Consider the following 14455-nt stretch of genomic DNA (forward strand, 5'->3'; position numbering starts at 1 on the left):
AGAATAATATTCGAATAGAGATCCCGCCCAGTTATAAATGAGTCAGCTATAGGATAAACCACAATACGAATGGACAAAAGCCCAATAATCATCTTTTAAACTGGTAATTGCTTAACGATTGAATTATACAGTAATTTTTTCCTCATAAATTAATAGAGAATCTAATTCCGAGGTGTTACCTAAGCACTTCCTCATCGGTCTCGTTTTACATTGTGTAATTTTGTGTCAATTACGTTATTTTATTAAGAACAAATATAGGTTTCCGTAATGGTTTATATGTTTTACCTGCTTCACTCCAATTATATTTAATCATCAAGTTCTTTAGAAATTGTGATTTAATCACTTGTTTAATTGGAGAGATAAGAGATAGCTTCACGCTTTATCCCTAGCGGGATAGTCAGGGAGAACGGAGCGCCGAACGCTACGGTATTTGTTTAATTGAGGAATTTTTTAGACTGTCCTGCAATGAAATGTTTGAATGAGGAAGTTTTTTTTTATAAATCTATTCTTGGCTTCCTAGCCAATTACCTAACTACCTAATTGTATATTTAGTAAAATTTTTACATGTATAATATAATTGCGTATTTCCCGTATCTCACAATGCAAAGTGAATATTTGAGCTTATTATAAGTGGTCCAGTAAGACAAAGAACCATGTCTTGTTCAATAAACAGTAGTAGTAGAAGTTAACTCTAAGTTTATATTTTAAAGTAACCTAACCATGTTTTATTCTTCTTTTATTATTGGTATTTTTAAAATTTATATTTAGTTTTACAATGAAACTATAGTCGTTTGAGTTTTGCTATAATATAACAGCTAAAGGACAGAATGGCAGTCCTTTGCGTTTTGATTACGTGTATAGTAAATCCTGACATTCTATTCTATTCTGTTCTGCTTCCGTATGTAAACTCCTGAAAACCATACGAGAAACCTGGTAAAATTCTGCCTTTACGTCGAACAAATTTGGTTGTGCGTTGTTTTTCAGTCTCTCATGAATGGCAGAGGTATTTTTTAGCTTCACACAGTATCCCAGATGTAGCAGAGTAGGCAGAGGCTCCCCACTATCAAATGGGGCTAACACAACGCCACAACAAAAGGATAATAGGTATATAAATTGTATAGTGTGGCTAAATAAAATAATATACAATTATGGAAAATATATTATTTTCATTCTCTTCTACGTATTACAGTATAGGTAGAATGAAACGTCTACCTATACGTCACTCCAATCCCTACTTTATATGGAATTCATTGACATCATCATGTTTTGTAATATTACTCATGGGAAGACCAGGTTTTCCTTTAGATGAAGTAAGTTACGTAATTGTAAAATGGTCGCGACGTTCGGGAAATTGGATGAGGTAATATTATAGAAATACCCAAACAAGCAGACAGCGGGTCTGCTGGGCATACGTTTGTAAGCATAACTTGTTTTGAATATGAACCTTTGTCTGTCAATTTGTTAATAAATATGTTTTTAGACAATTAGCAAAGGTCGGGGCGGTCGCGGCGCAGAGGCACAAGGTTTTTTTTTTTTTATGGAAAAAGGACAAGGCAAACGAGCGTTCGGTCATCTGATGATGATCACCGCCGCCCACGACCCCGTGCAGCACACGAGGAGATACAGGTGCGTTGTCGGCCTTTGAGGTGGAGATAGACGCGCTTTTTGAAGGTCCCCATATCGTACCGACCTGGAAACACTGTCGCGGGTAGGCTGTTCCACAGTTCGGTGGCGCGTGGAAGGAAATTCCTACGAAACCGCACAGTAGTGGAGTGCCACGCATCTAGACGGCGTGCGATGGTTGTTGGTCCCATCACCACTCGAGGGAATGATCGATCACTAATATTATCATTTCTTCGCTGTGGCACCATGGAAGAGTCCGGTGTTGAGTTCCACCACTTAACACACAAAGCTTTGAAAAATTCGGTGGAAAGGGGGAAACGGAGTGCCTTTATATTGGATTCCTTCTGCCTATCCTGCTGCGTGCAGGATACAGCGTGAAGCTGGTTTAATTTTTTAATTTTCAAAAATTAAAGAGTGACAGTTGTGGGTTCGATCTTTATTCTAAGAAATTATTATTTTTATTTCCGTTTCACCGCTCTGCTAGACGAACAGCGGCGTTGAGTTTCGCCAACTGAAAATGCAATGTTTTGAAAATAAGACCAGAAAATGGAGAGTCTCTACCTACCCTGCTATAGGCGAGAAAAATAATTACTATGTGCCTAAATTGAACCCGCTATATCTGCAGCAACGAATTGCCAGAACTAATATAACAGATATACATTCCAACACAAATCTATTGTTATTATAATAAAAACAGTAAATAACACTATAATACAATAATAATAAATTACATTAAAAAAAAAACAAAACAATAAAACGATTTCGCAGAAGTAATCTATTACTATTCTTATTATAGTATTTCAAAGCAAATAACAAACACAGGAAAAGCTAATCCTGTTTTCATTTATACGAATAAATAGAGGTATTAAAACTAAATAGGTAGAGGTATTAAGTTCCTCGGGTATTTCTACGAACATACCCGCTTTAATTATATTAACAGATATCGATTATTTATTACGATGTATGTGTAATTACTAATTAGCAAAGTTGTGTAACCTGCTTTTAAATGTTATGTGGAATTCTCTTTTGCCTGCCATTATAATTAACATTGTATTTTTTAATATAACTGTTTTAATTCGATTAGATTAGATATAATATAGTAAGGTTTTCGTCGTATAGGAGCAAAAGGATATGATTGTAACGCGACGGTTGTGAGTTCGATTCCCATTTATTAATATTCTCATTTTTTCGCTCTGGTAAAAGCGTGGCTCTCAGTTTCGCCATTCAACACGCCGTATCTCTTAAAATCGGTGGAAAGTGGACAAGGAAGTGACTTAACATTAGGTTCCCTCTGCCTACCGTGCTATATGCTGTACACAGGTAAAACTAAAAAAATATATATATTATAATACAATTATTTTGCGTGCTCAGTGCTTACAACAGGGGACTGGCCATATGTCAAAATGTCAAAAAAAAAAATCATTTAAAATATATAAAAGTCGCGAAGTTCCAAGATTTTTTAATCAAATATATTAATTAATTCATTAATTGGACGGAAAGTAAAAATCAGAGTGTCTAAACACTACATTATCTATGTTTAAAATACGTCTGTACATATAGATAGTTATTTCGTTATCATTATATAGTTTTCCATGATAATATACAAATATTTTAATTAATTACCATGGCACACTATGCTTATTAAAAAGGAAGCTTTAATAAAATAAAATGTTACATTATAAAGTCTGATTGTAGAAGAATTTTTCAATTAAATGCGTAGATGGTATATATGGAAATATTTATGGCATTTTATGTGTATATTTGATACCAGCTAGCAAAATACACCTTGAACGAACCCAACCCAACGAACTGAACTGACACGCTCGGAACGCCATAGAAAAAAAGTAACTGCAACACCTTTAACGAAATATAAATAATAAGCTAGTAAACGTTTATTTAAATTATGACATTTGTGCATTTATGTTGTTTATTATTGATGATAATAACATTGAAAAAACATCAGCCATCCGCCTTTTAAGGTCCACTGCTGGACATAGGCCTCCTCTAATGCTCGTCACTCCGTCCAGTCCTGCGTCCTATGAATCCAGCGGGTTCTCGCTGTCTTCTTGAGGTCGTCGGTCTACCTGGTTGGAGGGCGGCCCGTACTCCTTTTGCCGAGACGTGGTCGCCATTCGAGGACCTTTCTTCCCCATCGGTTGTCGGTCCTCCTGACAATATTTTGCGCTGTAATATTGAATATAATTAATTGTATGTTTAAGTCATTAAAAAGGCAGTAGTAGGCAGAGGGAATCTAGTGTTAAAACACTCCGCTCGTCATTTGGAAATCGAACCCACGACCTTCCTCGTTTACAATCACATGCCCCTGCGCCACGACTAGTCTCAGTACATTCATCATTTGTTTATATGTAATTTAATCGTTTTAAAACAAGAAAGAAAATCTTCTTTTGTTTTGAATGAGTTTTTTTTTTTTTTTTTTCATAACTATCTCACGTACGTCTCATTCATAAAAATGTTTTTGAACTCGCTATAGAGATTACATCTCCTTTCAAGTTTCGGTGCTTTTGAATGAAACATTTAATTCAATAAAACATGTTTAGTTTTTTTACGTTTCTAAGATTTTGTTTTTTAACTGTGTAATAATATATCTGGTTGGTGTTAGACCAACTACTAGTGGTTCCAAAGTCATACATATAACGCGTCCTGACTTCGAATGTGTGGCGGAACCCAACGCCGCGCTTCGAGATTATTTCAAAACGTTTAAATTGCATCAGTATGTATAACAAATTGCTAAAGTTAAAGTATTATTTTCTGATTTATATCGCTGCCATCATCATATTAAGTTGATTAAAATATATATAACATTTAAGCGAGATTGTAAACGTACATGTAAGTTTGTTTGTTAGGCTTTCCCGCCAAAACTACTCAACCAGGAAGGGAAGGGAATAATTCCCTTGAGTTGGGATCGAACCTGTGGCATTTAGCGCCACGACTGGCCGGTGTACTATACTATAAAATTTAAATATCTGCAATACTTACAAGTTAATCAATCAAGCTAAAAATTGGACAGATAATAAAAAACACATGTCAACATTGACACTAAGCGATTCTAATTTAAATTTAATAAATAATCGAATTGGGGAAAATATGGATTATTGTCTGTTATCATTTGTAGTTGAAGCCAATCACTGTAAAAGGTACAGGTTGTGGGTTCGATACCCACTTGAGGAAATCAAATATTTATTTAAATATATATATTATCATTTCTACGCTTTAGTATCGAGGCAAAGCGCGGCTTGGAATTCCGCCACTCAACACACTATGCCTCCAGAATTGGGCGGTAAGTGGGCAACGAACTGTCTTAACACTAGGTTCCCTCTGCCGACCGTGCTGTGTGAATCTGATCGGTTCTCAGAACCATTTCTAATATCAGTTCCTACGTATGAGGTTGAACTAGTACAATAGTATATAAATCATTGTTGTCTCTTAAATAACATTTATTGATGTTATTGACGTTGGTGTAGTAACTATTGACGTTATATACAGCAAATCATTAGTTGCTATAATATACTCGTATTTTGCTTATATACTCTGTATTATGCTTCACGCTATATCACGCACATAGCGGGGTAGGTAGAGGGAACCTGGTAGTAAAACGTTTTTCCCACTTTTTTCGAATTCTGGAAGCATTGCGAGATGAGTGGCGTTGTTGCTCGTTACCAGAGCGAGGTAATGAAAATATTTAATACCTATTTCATTTTATCAAGCGAGAATCGAACCCACAATCTGTAGCATCTATATTCCGATTTTATAATTATAAAAATCACAACATATTATAATAATTAAAGTGTAAAAGTTCGATAAACAAATTCGATAATATTAGGCATCAAAAAACCCAGCTGTAAATCAGCAGGTAAAAAAAAAATTGATGGGCGTTTCGTAGAATCTGTTTTCACCAATATCATAAAGATATCTGATAAAACTTAAATAATCTTGTCTTACAAATATCAAAACAGTAAGTACGCGAGTTATTATCGATCGATGGACACGATAAACAGAGAAAACATGAATTGCAATAATACTATAGTACCAAAAATTATGTTTGTTTTTTTTCAGGGTTCACGCTGTATCCCGCATACAGCAGGCTAGGAGGGAACATAGTGTTAAGACACTCCATTCACCACTCTCCGCCGAATTCTGTTGAATGGCGGAAGCCCTCCCTTATTTTGAAAGATGTAGAGACTATACCTACACAATGTTTTAATAATATTATCAACATAATATAATTTACGTTTTAAAAATCTATGGATTACTTAAATATACTTTTTATTTTTTTTTATATGTAAAACATACAAAATCTCCGAAACCAATAAACATAATCCTAAACGACCTTGGTAGCGTTCGTTCCCCATAGCTTCACAGAAAGACGCTATCATCGGGATCGATATTATTTGACCACGTGGAACAATTTCTTCGAAATATCAAACATAAAATACATTAGTATGTACTACTACGAACTTCTTACCGTAAAATACGTAATAGACCTAAGTAATCGACTCTTAAAATCAGATTCGTAGAATTTTTTGCGAAGAGTATATTAAAAATATATATTTTTTTAATTATAGTTTTTACTATCAACTTAAAGTTAAATCGTATTAAATTATTTAGTGTTGTAAATCATTATCTATATATATATATATAAAATCGAAAGGTCACTCACTCATCACGAAATCTCAAAAACTACCAGAGCTAGGAATCTCAAATTTTGCATAGGAGTTACTTATAGGACGTAGGTGCTCGCTAAGACGGGAATTTGCAATATTCGATTTCTAAGGGGTTGTTTTTGGGGTTGAAAGTTTGTATGAAACTTCGTTACTACAAATGCTAGGAGTCTCAAATTTTGCATAGACGTCACTAGGACGTAGCCATGGAGACAGAAATTAATAATAACATAAGTCACGCGGGTGAAACCGCGAGCGGGCCGCTAGTACATATATAAAATCGAAAGGTCACTCACTCATCACGAAATCTGAGAAACTACATGTGCTAGGAATCTCAAATTTTGCGTAGGAGTTATTTATAGGACATAGGTGCTCGCTAAGACGGGAATTTTCAATTTTCGACTTCTAAGGGGTTGTTTTTGGGGTTCAAAGTTTGTATGAATCTTCGTTACTACAAGTGCTAGGAGCCTCAAATTTTGCATAGATTTCACTAGGACGTAGTCATGGAGACAGAAATTAATAATAACATAGTTCACGCGGGTGAAACCGCGAACGGGCCGCTAGTTAAGTTTATATAATTTAAAAATAAATCTTAATTTTTTACAAGACACTCAAGACTACTTTATCTTTAAAACCGGCCAAGTGCGAGTTGGTAATATCGTTGAGGGCAGTCGTGGCGCAGGGGCACAAATGTGTGACTGTAAGCCCAACTGGTTCGGGGTTCGATCCCCAGTGAAGGGAATAAAATATTTCTTTACATTTACATTTTCATTTCTTCGCTCTGGGGTCGAGGCAAAACGTGACGCTGAGTTCCGTCGCTCAACAATCAATGCCTCCAGAAACCTGTGGAAAATGGGGAACTTCGCGCCTTAACACTAGCTTCCTTGCGTGATACAGCGTGAAGCGGGAAAAAAATGTCTACACGACAGTACCTACAGAGACTAGTTGTCTAATCATACTATTCTTATCATTTCAAGGTAATATTATTGAAAATGTCGCGAAGGGCTTCTACTAGCTATTCTCCATTCTTAGAATTGATTATCATATGGCCTTATGTTTACCCATATAGGCGTGTTTTCTTCGAAATGTCGTGTAAACTATCGTAAGGAGAAATGCAATGGACGTGGGCTTTGTTTGCGTTTGATAAACAGAAGATGCTTGGTGGCATTGGTGATGGAACTGACCAAATACTGAGGAGGTAGGTTCTTGTTTGTTTTATACTCTAAGCTGATGATATCTATGATTTCTCTATCCGCTCGTATCCTGCGTGTGACAGGGTAGGCAGAGGTAGCCTAGTGTTAAGACACTCTGCTCCGCACTTTCCGCTGAAGTCTGGAAGCTGAGTTTCGGAACTCAACACCGTTCTTTGCCTCGGCACCACAGCGAAGAAATAAAAATATCCCAATTGAAACCACAATCTGTCGCGTTAACATACTCTTGTGCCCTTCTGCCACGACTGGCTTTTCGATATGTAATTGATATTTTGAACTAAAATATAATTTAATGTACATTGTTTCAAATACTATCAACAAATATACGACTATATGTAGAAACTCTACAATCAACTTGCCAATTCTTTCATTGTAACATTTTATATTTTAAATTTTTCAAATATCTTTCGCATCATGTGGGCTGCGTACGAAGAATCCAGTTATATATAACTGGATTTTCCATTTTCCGTCCAGCTTTAGAGGTGGCAAAACCCAGCGTCGCCAAAAATGTAAACAGAATGCATAATCGAGAAGACTTTCACAGAAAAGTGTTTATTTGAAATGTGTATGAAAAATATTTTATTGCTATAATGTGATTTCGTAATTTTATACATCTTATCTAATCTCCTCTAACTATATTATTAAACCTAATAAGTATGTAAATAGAAATTTCTCCGAAACGTATGTTTGTGTTAAATTAGCGATTTGGTCGTAGTATGTGGTATGGCTCGAGTTAAATGGATATAACGGAAAATATACCTAGGATATGTTTAAGCACATAATAATAAGTATGTACGGTTCTTTTCTTTAGAACCCTATCCATCGATGGCTTGGACCCTCGGAAGACTGTTCCGCCCTCGGAAGAGTGTTTCTTTATATTTTTTATAACAATTTATAAAAATGTATAATTTATTCTCTTGTATAAAATAAAAGTAGATATCAGTACGTAATTCTTTCCCTCTGTGTATTGCACATATCAGCGTAATTATAGGGAACCTGGGAAACCAGTGTTAAGACGCTTCGTTCTTATTAAGAAACTTCCGTTCCCAACTTTCCGCCGAATTTGGGAGGCATTGCACGTAGAGTGGCGGAACTCAACGCTCCGGGGAAATGAAAATATTCATAAATATTAATTCATTTCTCCGAGTGGGAATCTAACCCACTACCGTCGAGTAGTAACTTAGTAGGTACAAGTGTGTGCTTACAATCACACACTTGTACCACTGCGCCATGATGACCTCAACAAATCTGGAACATTTATATTCTGCATTACACATGCAAAAGTAGAAGCAGAATCGTAAGGTCAACTACTATTGTTTACCTTATAAGCTGTGGGTGATACAAATAAAAATATTTAAAATAAAAAATACTGCACTTTAAATCTATACTAGTCTATACTTCTATACTAATACTAGTGGACCCGGACGCGGCTACGCCTGCTTGAACTATAAGAATATTTTCGGTCATACTCATATATGCCGCCCGTAGGCTAGATCATTTCGAATCAGTGACATCTCCTTAATTATTTATTAGTATGTTATATTTATTTATTTATTTATATATACTTTATTGCACAAAATTACAAAAAAACAATGTACAAAAGGCGGGCTTAACGCTAAAAGCATTCTCTCCCAGCCGACCTTGTCATGTGGGATAATAAGTATGCAGGTGTGCAGAAGTAAAATATACATACATATACATACATACACATCCAATAAATATATAAATATACATATAATAAATAGTTATACATATAATATATAATTATAATAAAATATTACGGATATTATAAATAAAAGAAATAAAAAAAAAAAAAATACATAAAAATATAAACCATATAATAATATAGCATACCATATATACTCCAATATATACAATTAATTAAATAGATGAATATTATATATTTATGTTATTTTTAAAAAAATACTCTTTTACCCGGCGCTTGAATACCTCACGAGAGGGAGCTTTTCTTATGGGCTCGGGTAGCTCATTCCATAGCCTGACACCGGCGACCGCAAAGGAGTCAGACATGAACCCTGACGTATGCCGGGGTGTGGACAGCATAAAATTGGATTGGGAACGTAAGGATGTATCGTGGAAAGAGGAAAGGAAGGAAAAGTCAGAAGATAGATAAGTGGGAGACTGAGGATTGAAGAGGATGGAGTAAAGTAAACAAAGGACTCTAGACTTCCTGCGATCAGCCACAGAAAGCCAGCCAAGCTGCCTCCTATAAGATGATATACGGTCATACTTGCGGAGGTTATAAATAAAGCGTATACAAGTGTTGAGTATCCGCTCGAGCTTGTTTACCAGTTCTTTATTCATATCCAAGGAGCAAGCATCACCGTAATCAATAATAGGAAGCAGCAAGGTATTGACCAACTGTAGTTTGGTCTGCACAGGTAAGAAATTTTTGAGGCGCACCATTGAGTGCAAGGAAGCGTAAATTTTGCGGGACATATCTGCCACATGATTGCTCCAAGTTAATTTATTATCAATTATAATACCTAAGTCTTTTACAGTGGTGGTGAAATTGATGACCGTGCCATTATAAGTTAAGTTGGGCAGTTTGCTGTAATCGAGCTTGGCTAGCTGTCGCGAGCTGCCGATAATTATAGCCTGACATTTGTCAGGATTAACATTTATTCCGTATTTGAACGACCAAATCGAAATGTTACGAAGATTATTGTTAAGAGAATTAACAACACCAACAATATTATCTACACTAGCGTGTTCATAAAGCTGCAAGTCATCAGCATAAAGATGGTATCGAGAGGTTATAACGGAAGTGATGGAGTTAATGAATAATGAAAAAAGAAGAGGAGATAGAATACCGCCTTGAGGGACACCAGCTGTCACATCATGCCAGTCAGAAGAGGTCTGGCCTACACGAACCGACTGCCGACGCCCCTGAAGATAAGACGAAAACCATTGTAAAGCTGTGCTGGAGACGTTAGCGCCGGATAAGAGTGCAATAAGAAGATCATGGTCTACGGCATTGAATGCATTACTGAAATCTATTAAAATAAGCACAGTTAAGTGCTTATTTTCCATTGCTGATCTAACGTCTTCAGTGACTCTCAGTAAAGCAGTAGTGGTGCTGTGACCAGTTCTAAATCCGGACTGTAGAGGGTTTAATAGATTGTATTTAGAAAAATGCCTAGAGATTTGTTGGTAAGCGGTGGATTCTAGAATTTTAGAGAGGAAAGGTAGGATAGAAATGGGACGAAAATGTGACGGTAGCGTAGGATTAGATATTTTAGGTAGTGGGAGAACAAATGCCTTGCGCCACATCACGGGAAACTGACTAGAGGAAAAAGAAAAATTAATAATGTGGGTTATTACAGGAACAAGGATGTGTAAAATAAGGGTGATCATACCACGACTAATATCGTCAGATCCTACTGCTTTAGAGGAGATAGCTAGAATGGTTTTCTTGGTATCATTATCACTGATAGAAGAAAAGGTAAAGGTAGGGAGGTTAATTTTCGGCAAACTGTGAATTTCAGAAAGAGTACAGGATTTAACACTAATATCAAGGGCAGAAGATGATGAAAAATGCATATTCAGGACATTCAAATTAAGATCAGGATTAATTGAGGAAGATGAAAGTTTGCCAATACCGAGGGACTTTAAAAATTTTAAAGTCGCTTCGGGAGAAGAATTGCGTATTTTATTAAAGATGTATTGGCGTTTTAATTTTCTACCCAACTGGTTACACTGATTCCTTGCAGCCTTATAAATGGACCAATTGAGATCACATCGATTGTTTTTAAATTTTGAAAAAGCCCTATCTCGCTTAGCCCTGGCTTTACGAAAATCATCGTTAAACCATAAAGCTGGTTGGTTTTTGATTCGGATGAGTTGAATTGGTGCATGTTTGTCAAACAATCCAGTTATGTTTGAGGTCAACAGATCAACTTTCTCATCGATCGAACACAACACTTCGATCGCCGACCAGTCAATGCAGGAAGCATCGCTCTTAAGCTTCTCATGATTGAGGTTGTTGAAACTTCTAATTGAAAGAGTTTGTGGTTTTGGCTTGGGTGATTTTACTTTTAACGACGCAAAAACAAGGTCATGGAGAGAAAAACCTGGAGCAGAAAATTGACCAAATTTGGAGACAAGATCAGAATTTGATGTGATTATTAGGTCAAGCAGTGTATCAACATTGTTGGTGTGGTGAGTAGGGTTAAGTGGTAATAAATTTAAATTAAGTGACTCTAACATACAGTTAAGTTTTCTCGCTCGAGTATCATTTCGCAAGAGACACGTGTTAAAATCACCTGAGATTATAAGATGGGAGTAGTTAGCTAAAAGATCTTCGAAAAGAATCTCTAAGTTATTAAAATAATTACTATTAGGTGGGCAGTACACAACCCCAAGGGCAAACTTTACTCCTAGGTTTATTTCGATAAATATATATTCTAAGCACGATTCAGGTGAAGGAGTCGATTGACAGATGATTTTATACGAAATGTGACTTTTTAAGTATATGGCAACCCCACCGCCGACCCTTTCTAGACGATCGTTTCTTATTAGTACGTAGTCCGGGACAGAAAAGCAAGTAGATTGTAGTGAAGGTTTTAGCCAAGATTCGGAGATCAAAACGGCATGGATGTTAGGTTGGTTGAAAGTGGTATAAAATTCGGAAAAGTGAGCAGGGATGCTCTGCGCATTAATGTGACAAAAATTAAAGTTTTTATGAAGCGGCGCAAATTCATTCGACAGAACTATGTCAAGCGACAAACTGGGGTCATCCAAACTACAAAAGGAGCTACTGGATAACTCGTCATAGCTGAGCGCGGAATGATAAGAATCGATACTTGAATCCATAATATAATATTAAAAAAATTAAATTAAAATATATATATATATATACAAATATATTAAAATAAAAAATATAAATTTAAATAAATTACAATAAATATATATAAATAAAATAGTATGTTATTACTAAAAAATATATATATTAGATAAAACAAAAATAAATTAATTGTAAAGTGAATATGAAATAAACACACACATGACCTGATGGCTCGAGAAAATAAAAAGAAAAAATGTATATAAAACAAAATGATCATATCAGACTTAAACTAATGCTGTAATGATTAAAATGTATTCACATACATCCCACGACCTTAACTACAAACAATAAAAACTAAGTTACCAAAATACTGCTGTCCGTGTCACAAATATATTAACTTACTAATGACAGTTGACACTGACAGGTAACATTAAGCAAGAAAGTTGTAAACACTAAAAGTAAACAGAACAAGAAAAAACTCATACTACCTATTATTGAAATATTATACTATTATAAAATAAAGAATAGTAAAGATTACATATTGCAATTACATAAGATACTTTAATAACAATAACCAGCATCAACAGAACAAGAAAAACACATTCTACATATTATTATGTGAAATAAAGTATAGTAAAGAGTACATATTGCAATTACATAAGAAATTTTAATAACAACAACCGGCTTCAACAGAACAAGAAAGAACACATTACATATTATTATGTGAAAAAACTATAGTAAAGAGTACATATTGCAATTACATAAAATATTTTAATAACAATAACCGGCATCAAAAGAACAAGAAAAAACACATACTACATATTATTATGTGAAATAAAGTATAGTAAAGAGTATATATTGCAATTGCATAAAATATTTTAATAACAGTAACCGGCATCAACAGGACAAGAAAAAACACATACTACATATTATTATGTGTATATTATTATGTGAAATAAAGTATAGTAAAGAGTACATATTGCAATGACATAAAATATTTTAATAACAATAACCGGCAACATAGCTAAGCAAATAAGATGCAAAAGACAAATAATATGGTCACATTGAATGTGGGATGTATATAAGTGAAAAATTAAAATTAAAGATACAAACTACTTAAATAGGCTAGGGTTTCTTTACAATATTACGCCTAGTGAAGGGCCTCCCCACGGGTTGACTGATGGCTGTAGGACTTATTTTGGGTCGCACAGAGGTAGTGGCATTTACAACTGGAGAAACAGGAGAAACGGCTTGAGGAAGCAGTTTTAAACACTCGCCAAGCTCAGCAGTAGTAGATATTCGCCTACGCTCGTTATTAGGAAGTTTGATAAAAATGTTACCATTATATGTCCATGTATTCCTCACTCCAAAAGATTTGCGCGCTGAAATAAATATGGACTGGCGAGATTTTGTGAGAAACTCACTCAGCACAACTTGAGAGGACTTTAGCTTCTTCTTATTGCCCCAGAGATCACTCCTCACCTTAAAGTCATTAAAGCGCACCAGAATTGGACGACAACGATTTGCTGATTTAATACCCAGCCGTTGACAGGATTGTATGGCAGAAGGGTTTATATCAGAGACTCCCATGAGGACTTGAATGGTTCCAAGTATAGTGGAGACCAAATTTTCACCCTCTGCCTCCTGAATCCCACCAAAAAGAAGAGCATTTCTTCTGGTTGAATTGTCAACTTCATCAATTTGTGAAGATAAATTTGAGATTAAAGACTTGAGGAGATCCAAAATGTTCCACACTGAAGTCTTAAATTCCTTAAATTCAGATGCCAGCTTGTCAGGACCTCCCTTACCGGTATCATTCGAACCAGTGTTATTTAATTGTTTTTCGAAATGTGCCATTCTCTTTCCTAGTGCCTCTGCAATATTTCTATGAACCTCCAAGATATCCTCCACTCTGCTCATATTGTGTTCTGATTGATAACTTGTTATAGACTAGTATAATTAGTGAGCCAGCAGGTAAGTGCTACTTTACGCAAATAAACACATTAAATGCACAACAAAAGTATTTTCCAATAATTGTTCACACTGTTTACACTTATTTTTTCACTTATAATTGAATAAAATTACTTTTAAATTATTTAAATTAACAAAAAATCGAAGACAGTAAAACTTTAAAG

The 14455-nt window shown here is 35.2% G+C and overlaps 1 protein-coding gene across 1 annotated transcript; it reads right to left on the reverse strand.

The window, feature by feature from the left end:
- Positions 1 to 3659: 3659 nt before the first annotated feature.
- On the reverse strand, positions 3660 to 14240 carry LOC146531284 (uncharacterized). The gene is made up of 3 exons (XM_085198554.1): positions 13745 to 14240; positions 9441 to 11799; positions 3660 to 3807 (listed from the first exon to the last, which is right to left on the reverse strand). Exons 1-3 carry the CDS (start codon positions 14238 to 14240, stop codon positions 3660 to 3662), a joined length of 3003 nt encoding a protein of 1000 aa, XP_085054680.1.
- Between the last annotated feature and the right edge of the window lie 215 nt (positions 14241 to 14455).

Source organism: Heliconius melpomene, chromosome 15, assembly GCF_056956725.1.
Source record: "Heliconius melpomene rosina isolate 202511_hmr_F chromosome 15, ASM5695672v1, whole genome shotgun sequence".
NCBI lineage: Eukaryota > Metazoa > Arthropoda > Insecta > Lepidoptera > Nymphalidae > Heliconius > Heliconius melpomene.

Excerpts from the sequence above, each read along its gene's own strand:
- LOC146531284 (XM_085198554.1), bottom strand. The coding sequence starts at position 14,240 with ATGAGCAGAGTGGAGGATATCTTGGAGGTTCATAGAAATATTGCAGAG. Across the intron at positions 11,800-13,744 it reads GTCCTCTCAAGTTGTGCTGA|GTGATTTTAACACGTGTCTC; the intron begins GTGAGTTTCTCA and ends TTATAATCTCAG. Across the intron at positions 3,808-9,440 it reads TTCAAGCGCCGGGTAAAAGA|CGCAAAATATTGTCAGGAGG; the intron begins GTATTTTTTTAA and ends TCAATATTACAG.